General features: G+C 50.3%; 4 protein-coding genes across 4 annotated transcripts; 2 read left to right on the forward strand and 2 right to left on the reverse strand.

Moving 5' to 3' along the window:
- Positions 1 to 1,230: 1,230 nt before the first annotated feature.
- EDD37DRAFT_371897 (translation factor GUF1, mitochondrial) lies at positions 1,231 to 3,410 on the reverse strand. The gene has a single exon (XM_062811964.1). The coding sequence runs from the start codon at positions 3,251 to 3,253 to the stop codon at positions 1,274 to 1,276; it is 1,980 nt and encodes a 659-aa protein (XP_062670849.1). The 5' UTR covers positions 3,254 to 3,410; the 3' UTR covers positions 1,231 to 1,273.
- Positions 3,411 to 3,443: 33 nt separating this feature from the next.
- Positions 3,444 to 4,758, forward strand: EDD37DRAFT_628517 (mitotic spindle assembly checkpoint protein MAD2). The gene is made up of 7 exons (XM_062816437.1): positions 3,444 to 3,523; positions 3,577 to 3,602; positions 3,649 to 3,674; positions 3,726 to 3,764; positions 3,814 to 3,842; positions 3,892 to 4,111; positions 4,161 to 4,758. Exons 1-7 carry the CDS (start codon positions 3,472 to 3,474, stop codon positions 4,447 to 4,449), a joined length of 681 nt encoding a protein of 226 aa, XP_062670850.1. The 5' UTR covers positions 3,444 to 3,471; the 3' UTR covers positions 4,450 to 4,758.
- On the forward strand, positions 4,759 to 10,027 carry EDD37DRAFT_628522 (DNA-directed RNA polymerase III subunit C1). Its single transcript, XM_062816438.1, has 3 exons — positions 4,759 to 5,067; positions 5,121 to 5,382; positions 5,432 to 10,027. The coding sequence occupies exons 1-3, from the start codon at positions 4,970 to 4,972 to the stop codon at positions 9,821 to 9,823; spliced, it is 4,752 nt and encodes a 1,583-aa protein (XP_062670851.1). The 5' UTR covers positions 4,759 to 4,969; the 3' UTR covers positions 9,824 to 10,027.
- Positions 10,028 to 10,256: 229 nt separating this feature from the next.
- EDD37DRAFT_649303 (cytochrome c oxidase subunit 7A precursor) lies at positions 10,257 to 10,615 on the reverse strand (the record flags this gene model as incomplete). The annotated part of the gene is made up of 3 exons (XM_062818121.1): positions 10,257 to 10,342; positions 10,424 to 10,502; positions 10,592 to 10,615. The coding sequence occupies 3 exons, from the start codon at positions 10,613 to 10,615 to the stop codon at positions 10,257 to 10,259; spliced, it is 189 nt and encodes a 62-aa protein (XP_062670852.1).
- Positions 10,616 to 10,798: the final 183 nt, after the last annotated feature.

A 10,798-nucleotide genomic window follows, 5' to 3' on the forward strand; every position in this document is an offset into this window, starting at 1 on the left:
TACCTCGTGACAGGACGAAGAAGAGTCAACGGTAGTAAACATACAACAAGTCCCCCATCGGGAGAGGGTACCTCACAATCAACACCTGGCGCAGGCAGCAATCCTTTCCTTCTCGACGGAAAACTCTACTGTGCCGGAACCGCGGCCACAGGTGCGTGCAAGAAACACACAACTTACCGCGCCGGCGATCCTCCATACTGGTTATGCCATCTCCATCAAACCCAACGTGTGTATCTGGACAAGTCGACGGAGCCTTTCTGACGGCAGAAAAAGTGTAAGTACGAGCGACTTCAAGACTCAAATGCAGCATCAGACTAATAGGAGTCCAAAAGTACATAAGCCTTCCCAGTGTCATGGGGAAGCCAAATCGGGAGCGCCTTATCGTGGGAGATTATCCGGTCGGAGCTGGTCCTGGCCCCACGCAAGGATATGTCTTTTCCACGTTCTGGGGATAAGTCAGTTCCATTTGCTGTTCAGGCAAGTTTTCTTTCCAATACGGTGGTGGAGAACTCAACGAAGACTTGGGCGTGTATAGGCACGAGCTAGAAGCAGGGCTGTACTCTGTCACCTGTTGCCATTCTGATACTGTAGTTCCGTGTGACGTTGAAGCCCAGTCTATAGAAGAATGTTCGTCTACAGAAGGGTTGGAAACGTCGTCATTCGTGAGCCATTGGAGATCTGCCGAAACAATGGGGGATGGTGTGAAATCTCGGTTTGTTGTTTCCAGGCGTGGGAGTTCCGCCCTGGAGTGCACTGGAGCAGGAGGTGCGTGTCTTCTTTCTGGTTCCATTGTTAGAGGCAACTCTGGTATGCTTGTGGTACAATTTGGTATCGATAGTCCAAGAATAGCTCGGCACCAGTTCGAGTAGAAATACCCCCTTCGGCAGTCGGCGGACAAAGAAAAAGAGACCTGACATGGATGGACAATGGCTTGAAAGGATTCGGTTGTGATAAGACAGAGACATGACTATGAGATGGACAATGGATTGAAAGGAATCAAGACACAGAGATGTCTTTGTAATGTGAGGCCAGAACATGTGCAGAGCAGAGACCGAAATGTGATACTGGTAGTGGGGAGTAAATCAACTTGGTGGTTCAGACCCCCTTTTTCGCAGCCTTGCATCCGTCTCCAGCCTCGTGCGCTCGAGTCTTCTCTGCCCGGCACGCACTCCTGGCAAGAATTGTGAAGTTAACTTTAGAACTTGTAGAGCTGAAACTCATCATGTCATTGTACACTATATCAGGTTTTCTGCTGGAAGGGGTGGTAATTACCTCACTTCGCCAGGAAAGCCTGGAATGCACTGTGGTCAATGACAACATTGCCAACTGCTTTGAGCTTTTTCCGCCCTTCTTTCTGTTTTTCCAACAATTTCTTCCGCCTGGTAATATCAGCGGCGTGCAATTTCGCAAGAACGTCTTTTCGAAAAGGCTTGATTGTCTCTCTGGCGATGATCTGCTTGCCCACAGCAGCTTGAATGACAATCTCGAACATTTGCCTGTCAACGTGTTCTTTGAACTTTTCGACCCATTGTTTGCCCACTTGACGTACTTGAGACTGGTGTAGGACCCTGGACACTGCGTCCACCGGTTCCTTGTTCACCAGCAACTGGAGTTTGACAATGTTGCTCACCCGCCAGTCAGCCTCCTCATAGTCCAGTGAGGCATAACCCTTTGTACTTGATTTCAATTTGCCAAAGAAATCGTCAACAAGTTGAGCTAGAGGCATCTCGTATTTGAGGATAACTTGTGAGGCGGTGAAATACTCCATGGACTTCTGTTCACCGCGATTACCCTCACATAGTTCCATGACCCTGCCGAGATACTCGTCAGGAAATGTCAGCGTCGTCGTAACGTAAGGTTCCCGCAGCTCCACCACGTTCCGGCGCGCTTCTTCACTGTCCGGAAATTCAGCTGGATTGGCAATGACATCCTCTCTGCCATTCTTCCAAAGTACCTTGAAGGGTACAGTAGGTGGAGTTATAATGATGCTTGTGCCATGTTCCTGGCGTAGGCGGTCTTCAAAAACCGAACAGTGCAAAGTACCTAAAAATCCCAGGCGAAAGCCTGCGCCGAGTGCCTGTGAGGATTCCTTCTGCACCGTGACGCTGCGGTCATTGAGTAAGAGTTGATTGATGCTGTCCTCGAGATTCTCAAATTCGCTCTGGTCGACTGGAAATGCGGCGACAAAAACCATAGGCTTTGGTTCCTCAAATCCTGGCATCGGTTGGACCTGTCGCTGGAGACCCACTTTGGTATAGGTATCACCGATCTTAGCTTCGCTGCTCTTCCTCATGGAAGGATTGAAGTAGACATACCCTACCTGCCCAGCACGGAGCACTTTCTGGGGGGTTTGGTCCGGGTACATGATGCCCACTTCTCCCACAGTATACTTCAGACCTGTCGCGAAAGAGACAATCTGGTCGCCAGCTCGAAGTTCACCATCGAAAAGTCGTACCAACAGGATCACACCTTTATAGCTCGAATACCATGAATCAACCAGGTATAACCTGAGAGGTTTCTTGCTGTCACCAACGGGTGGAGGTATTTCCTCAATGACAGCCGGTAGGACGCTTTCGACATTTAACCCGGTCTTTGCAGACACCAACACAGCCTTTTCAGGATCTAACTCGAAGGTATCGTGCATTTGTTCCAAAGCTCGTGGCGCATCGGCATGAGGTAAGTCCACCTTGTTGATTATGGGAACCAACGATAAGCCTTGCGCAAAAGCCAGGTAGAAATTGGCGACCGTCTGTGCCTGAATGCCCTGACTTGCATCGACCAGCAGCAGGGCGCCACCACAGCTTGCGTAGCTACGTGCGACCTCGGCTCTGAAGTCCACATGGCCAGGAGTGTCGACAAGATGAAGAAGATAGTCCTCCCCCTTGTGGTTGTATATCATCGAACATGTTTGCGCTTTTACTGTAATGCCGCGTTCTCTTTCCACATCCAGCTTGTCTAGCACCTGCTTGTTCGCGCCCGGTTCAATAGTCCCCGTCAACTCCAGGAGGCGGTCACTGAGTGTGCTTTTGCCATGGTCAACATGAGCAACTATGCAAAAATTGCGGTAACGGTCAATCGGTATTGCTGCAATGCGGTTTTCAAGTTCGCTGGGAGCAGAGACTGGCGCAGTTCGAAAAGGTGAGGTTGCAAACGTCCGTGTCGAACGAAGATTATTGTAAGATGACCATTGTTGGGCAGAAGCAGTGCTTAAAGCAGCTCTTCGCCTAGCAAAGACCTGCAGCCATTGTCGCATGAGTTGCGATGATTCGACTTGTGGTGATGCTGAGGCACCATCCTTCACTAATTGCAATCGCTTGAGAAATTGTCCTGGTGCTCCAATCTACGGCGCGCGAAATCCGAGTATCGATTATCGCCCTGCCAACCACACACGTCAACATTGAAGACGAACCTTTTCAACTGCGGCTTTCAACTGCGGCTTCCAACTACACATTCACACCGATAATCATCAAGATGGCGGTCGAAAAGAAGGACAAATCTCAGGTTCACAAGCTTGCTCTTCGGGGTATGTGGCAGACTACAAATTCTGGTTGAAAACGTGCTAATTGTACTCGACAGGATCCTCGAAGACCGTCGCCGAGTTTGTGAGTCCGTCGACTCTGCGGTGCGATAATCACTGACTGAGCATAGTTCGAATACTCAATCAACACGGTTCTGTAAGCTGAAAACCAGAGGAGCTTGGGAAGCAGACATTAATGGATTCGCAGATTTCAGAGGGGTGTCTATCCCGCGGAGGACTTCACACCGTAAGTTGCGAAAGTCGTAAAGCACAACGCAATTGCTGAGAGACTACAGTGTCAAGAAATATGGCCTTAACATGCTGGGTATGGGTGCTTCCTCCACCATTACCCACTGGTACTAACACATATCAAGTCTCGTCCGATGACCAGGTTAAAGCATATATCAAGAAGATCATGTCGCAATTGAACAAATGGATGATTGGAGGCAAGATCTCGAAGTTGGTGGTGGTGATCACAAGCAAAGAGACGGGAGAACATGTCGAGAGATGGCAATTCGACGTTCAGATGTTGAACAAGTCTTCAAAACATCGGTCCACGAAGAAAGCTCCAGACAAGGAGAATGCGGCACCAGAGTAAGTGACAAAAGAAGAAGACCGGCCCAGATACTGAGTAGACTTCCAGAGATGCGACGCCGGCCGAACCAGAGCCAGAGAAAACCGAAGCGCAGATACAAGAAGAGATCCAGGCGATCTTTCGGCAGATCACAGCCTCGGTCACCTTTCTGCCTGTTCTGGATGGGAATTGCACTTTCAATGTGCTGGTCTACGCAGATGCAGATTCAGACGTCCCGATCGAATGGGGAGATAGTGGTGCCAAAGAGATCAGAGATGGAGAAAAGGTGCAGCTTCGAAGTTTCAGCACCAGCAATCACAAGGTAGATACGTTGGTCAGTTATCGTTTGGCGGATTGAAGCCTCTACATTGGGTACGGGACAAGCAAGGTGTTGACGGGTCGGCGCCGGATTTCTAGGAAGGATTGTCTATCTAAGGACACAGCCGACACATGATAATGACTCTCAACAAAGGAAAGCTAAGGTGTCCTTCCTTTTTGACCACCATAATCAAGACGAGTTGCTCTTGACCATGATAAAATGAGTCGACAACAATAATGATAGGCGCAGAACAGTTAAGCAAGGCTCCGAGACCTGCCCGCGGAGCCTTGCGGCGGGGACACGAAAGTGATTTTTTGGAGAAAGTTTTTGAGGCTCGCAGACTGGCCTGCGATTTTTGGTCACCCACCATTATGATAAGACTCACTTCACGTACCAAATATCAGGCTTCTGAATCCTTCTCCAGCATTGTAACATTCTCTTCCGAACAATAATGCGGTAGTTCACCTTCTCAAGAACCATCAAACTCGACTCGAGAGAAACTCATGGGTGATCAACGTCCCCATCTGCTTCGATTGTGTCGGTGACGAGTTGCGACAAAATGCCGGTGGCTACAGAGGTGGCCAGCCAGTGGCCAGGCAAAGAGCAGGTGGTCAACGATGTGCCAAAAGTCATCAAGGAATTACAATTTGGTGTCTTGTATGACTTTCAACAGGAGGGAAATATTGGACATGGCTCTAACGACGGCACAGGTCAGACCAGGACATAATCAACCAGTCTCAAGTCGAACTTGCAGACCGCCGACTATTCGACTTGGACAAAGGTCGTTCATACGCCGAGTATGGCCCCCTCGATAGGCGCATGGGTGTTTCTGGCAAGAGAGATATCTGCGCAACCTGCGGAGAGCAATTGCAGACATGTAATGGGCACTTTGGTCACGTTCGGCTTGTTCTGCCGATCTTTCATGTGGGATACTTCAAGAAAGTGATACAAATATTGCAGAGCATTTGCAAGGCACGCAGCCTGTCTTTGGAGATCTGGGGAAAGTTACTGACCTTTTCAGGACTGTTCCTGCATCCTTTTGTCAGAAGTTGACCGACGAAAGTTCATCAGTGCCTTGCGCAGAGCCCAGAACGACAGTCTAAGACAAGCCGCTATCGTAAGAAAGGTTGCAGATCAGTGTCGCAAGACCAAGACCTGCTTCGACTGTGGCGCCATCAATGGCTTGGTCCGAAAAGCCGGAACATATTCGTTGAAAATCTCTCATGACAGATTCAAATCCTATAACTCGTCGACTGCTCAAAAGAAGGTGCCACCCCCAGAAAAGGTCGAGTACGATGCCTCGTTCGACTACGCGAGACGATCGAATACCGAGCTCGAAAAGCATATCAAAAAGGCTATGGATGATCTGAACCCATTACGAGTGTTGAAACTGTTTAGACGCATACGGCAGGCGGATCGCGAACTCTTAGGTTTGCGGTCTGCGAAACCCGAGTCTTTCCTGTGGCTCTATATCCCGGCGCCGCCAGTCTGCATTCGACCATCAGTAGGACAAGACGCAGCCAGCACCGAAGACGACATCACTGCCAAGCTGGGAGATATTGTCGCAGCAAATGCTGCACTCAAGGAGGCTATTGACAAGGGTGCACCTGTGCAGTCCGTCGTCGAACACTGGGATTATCTCTCGTTACAACTGGCTATGTATATTAACAGTGACGTGCCGGGCCTTGCAAAAGGAGAGTTTGGAAAGCAGATTCGCGGCTTTGTCCAGCGACTGAAGGGCAAACAAGGTCGATTCCGAGGCAATCTTTCTGGAAAGCGTGTGGACTTTTCTGGACGTACCGTCATTTCACCAGATCCCAATCTCAACATTGATGAAGTCGCTGTGCCAGAACTGGTCGCAAAGAATATGACTTATCCCGAGGTGGTCAATGAGATCAACATTAAAAAGCTACGGGAGCGTGTTCGAAACGGCACCAAAGTGTGGCCCGGGGCCAATTACGTCTGGAAGAAGGATGGTGATTTCCGCATCTTCCTGAAATTTGGTAAGCCAGAGCATGTTGCCAAGGACTTGAAGGAAGGCGATATCGTGGAGCGTCACCTCGAAGACGGGGATGTGGTACTCTTCAATCGTCAGCCGTCTCTCCACAAGCTCAGTATCCTGAGCCATTTCGTCAAGGTCCGGCCGCATCGTACCTTCCGACTCAACGAGTGTGTGTGCAATCCCTACAATGCCGACTTCGACGGAGACGAGATGAACTTGCATGTACCTCAAACAGAGGAAGCACGTACCGAAGCCAGACTGTTGATGGGCGTCAAGCACAATATCGTCACGCCGAAAAACGGCGAGCCTATCATTTCTGCCATCCAGGACTTTATCACGGCTTCTTTCCTACTTAGCAGTCTGGATCAGTTTTTCGACCGCAAAACATTCGTCAACATCTGCATGGGTATGTTGGAGCCCGATGTTAAGTTTGAGCTTCCGCCACCCTCTATCGTCAAGCCCGAGGCGCTCTGGACTGGCAAGCAGGTATTCAGCGTGATGATGAGACCAAACAAGCAATCGAATGTCACTGTCAATCTAGATGCTGCATGCCGAGACTACGACCAATACCATCCAGGCCTACATCGAGATCTTCAAGACGACAGTTTTCTGTGCATTCGCAATTCCGAAGTTCTGTGTGGCAGAATGGACAAGGGAACAGTAGGGTCAGGAAAGAAGAACTCAGTGTTCTACATACTCTATCGTGACTTTGACGCCGATGCTGCTGCACAAGGGATGAACCGGCTGTCCAAGCTCTGTGCTCGATGGCTTGGCAATCAAGGCTTCACAGTCGGCATCAGCGATGTGACGCCTCCCGAGAAGCTTATCAAGGAGAAGTTCGCTATGATTGACAAGATCTTTGACGAATGCAAAGGATTTGTGAAAGCTTCCAAGGAGAAGAACTTGAAGAGAAAGGCAGGAATGGATGACGCAGCTTCACTTGAAGCCGAGCAAGTCCGAGTACTCAGTACCGTGCGAACAGAAATCGCTAAGAGCCTGACGAAACAACTCAGCAAGAGAAATTCGCCCATGGTCATGGCCATCTCTGGCTCCAAAGGTTCCAACATCAACGTCACGCAGATGGCTGCTCTGCTCGGACAACAGGATATTGAGGGAAAGCGTGTCGCAGATGGATTCCAGGACCGTACATTGCCTCATTTTCCCAAGCATCAAAGATCGCCACCTTCGAAAGGGTTCGTCTCGAACAGTTTCTTCAGCGGTCTGCTACCATACGAATTCTTGTTTCACGCTGTCGGTGGCAGAGTTGGTTTGGTCGATACGGCTGTCAAAACAGCTGAAACCGGGTACATGTCAAGACGATTGATGAAATCCCTTGAAGATCTATCCACCCAATATGACCACACTGTACGAAACTCAGCCTCGAACATTGTACAATTTCGCTTCGGTGACGACGAGCTTGACCCTGTCGACATGGAGGCAACTGCCCAACCTGTCGACTTCGAGCGCACCTACACTCATGTTGAGGCGACCACCTTTGACATGACCGAGCCTGGTCTCAGCGACACGGACATCTTCGCCGTCATGGAGGAGATTTTAGCCCCGGAACGGGAAAAATGGACCCGCAGCGATCCCAGTACTACTGAGCTTGGCTACGCCACAGACGATGACAGACTTGTTGACCAAGAGGAAAGCAATCGGGCTTTCTTACAATCTATTCATGACTTCGTCATGGGCAAAGCGCGCTCTTTCGAGCTCTCAAGATCGCAAAAGAAAGCATTTGCCATACCTCCGGCCAGAAGCTCTAGCGCAGGCAAGAGAAAGGCAGATGCCGAAGCCGACGAAGTGGGCGTCGACTCATCTGCCACACCAGCACGACGATCCGGGAGGAAGAGTGCAACTACCACGACGGCGCCGCCAAAAGGTGGCAAGAAACAAAAGAATGTCTCAGACGACGATCAGGCCCTAGCAAGAACCCAGGCCCCTCCATCCACGAGTGATCGGTTTGAATTAACATCCAAGCTCTCTGAGACGACTTTGCGAGATTTCGTCGACCGTTGCCTGGAGAAATATAAAAAAGCCCAGGTCGAACCAGGCCACGCTGTTGGAGCCGTTGGTGCACAGTCAATCGGCGAACCGGGTACTCAAATGACGCTCAAGACTTTCCATTTTGCCGGTGTTGCAGGTATGAGTTTGACCGCCGGTGTGCCTCGTATCAAGGAAATCATCAACGCATCCAAGGACATCAGCACTCCATTGATTACCTGTCGACTGGAGCGCAGGAGTGACCTTTCGATCCCCGAGTCTTTTGGAAGAATCGTCAAGGGTCGCATTGAGAGTTTGTACCTGGAAGATATCACAGAGTACATCAAGATTGTCCACTCTCGGACCAAGCCGAGCTGCATCGAACTCAAGATTTCGACGGATACCATCAATGACTTAGCTCTAGACATCACGCTCCAGGATGTCGGTGTTGCCATCCAGAAACACCGCCAGTTGAAAGCGGCGCAGCTGCGCCTCCGTATGACAGGCAAAGACAAGCTGAAGATCTCGACTGACACTCCCATCAAGTCTATCAAGCGTGGCGCTGCGGCCAAGGCAGCCGATGAGGAGGGCCAGAGCGAGCGGCTGGTTCGTCTTCAGACTCTTCGGCGTATTCTGCCGGCTGTGCATATCCTTGGCCATCCGCAGGCGACTAGAGCAGTGGTCATGGCCGAAGACGATCCCAAATCCGAGGAGATCAAGGCCCTACAGGCACACGCGAAGCGCATCAAAGCAGAGAAAGACGCTGCCCAGGCTTCCATGGTCTCTTCCACAGAACCCGAGGTCAAGGCTGAAGCCGACGGATCGGCCAAAGTCAAAGTGAAGGAAGAAGAACCCGCACTTTCTGATATGCCCAAGCCCAAACCGGCAGACGGCAAGCCGGTCCAAATGCACAAGGTCATGGTCGAAGGTTACGGCTTGCGCTACTGCATGAACACCGAGGGTGTAGATGCGTACCACACCCAGACCAACTCTGTCGTCGAGACGTTGCAGGTGTTGGGTATCGAAGCTGCACGCTCAAAGATCATCCTCGAAATCCAGGAAGTCATGAAGTCTCTATCCATTGATCCACGACATATGGCTCTCCTTGCGGACGTGATGACATACAAGGGTGAGGTTCTTGGTATTACGCGATTTGGCCTAGCCAAGATGCGTGATAGTGTGCTTCAACTTGCCAGTTTTGAGAAGACGGCGGACCACGTCTTTGATGCGGGTATTGCTGGCAAGGTCGACAAGATTGAGGGTGTCAGTGAGTCGGTCATCGTGGGAAAGACTATGAACATCGGCACTGGAAGTGTGGAGGTGGTGAGATATTTGAACGTCGATGGTAAGGATAAGGGGAAGAGACCGACGGTGTTTGAAGATGCTTGGAATAAGACGTCTGGCAAAGAGCGCCGGAAGAAGCAATGAGCTGCAGTCTGATGTTCCAGCGCTTCAGAAGACGAAAACGAGTCACGAAATAGAGCTACCTACATAGCGATGGTGCCAAATATTCACCACTGTTGAAATGTGATATATCACATCTGAGTTCTTGAGATTTTTGTTAGCATTCCTTGAACACCGAATTATGTCCAGATGGCCTTAGGAGCCTCTGACATGGAGGGCCTTCAGGACTGGCGACCACATTCCTTCAGCAAGGAGAACTCGTTCGCAAAAATCAAGGATTCGGGAAGATCATATAAAGGCTCGTCTTGCGGGGTGGTATGACCATCCACAATGCTTCTTTTTCAATTGGTTCAGTATGTACAGCGCCTCGTTCCTCTCCAGATGTCTTTGTCCATGTCCCGGCTCAAACACCGAACTGGCCTTCTCCTCGCAAAATGCCCATAATTGAGAACGTGATTTATTTGAAGCCGGCCTCTCTGGCGCGCTGGTCTTCTAACCTGGCGTAAAAGTTGTCTCGAGCTCGGACGCGAGGCAGGTGATATCCTGAGAGCATCAGCAGCGCTCGGCATGTGTATCGTGCGGGATATAGCTCTTCTGAAAGCCTCCCGATGGTGTTTTACATACCGTACCACCATAGGTATCCGAATGTCGTCCCTAGGCCCATGGCAATACTCAAATCCAAGACGAGTCCTCGTCGGAGCATCTGCAAGACCAGCCGTCAGCACAAAACTCAAGGATGCATAACATGCTCAAATGAGCACATAAACCTGGTCAACCTTCGAGCGGACGTACTCCCGTGATTGGTTTGATAGCCATGTTTCCCGTTGTAGCTCTTGCTGAGCTCTTCCGACCGCTGTAAACGTAGACTGAGGTGGACTGGTATACCGGGCACGAATGCTGCCGGCGGAGATGTGGTTCAGAGAGGAGAATGTATGTGGAAGTGTCGTTTGAATAGCTTGTATGAAGCTCATTGAAGTCGAATGAGAAGTCGTAGCTGCG

Source organism: Exophiala viscosa, assembly GCF_022695815.1.
Source record: "Exophiala viscosa unplaced genomic scaffold EDD37scaffold_4, whole genome shotgun sequence".
NCBI classification, from domain to species: Eukaryota; Fungi; Ascomycota; class Eurotiomycetes; order Chaetothyriales; family Herpotrichiellaceae; genus Exophiala; species Exophiala viscosa.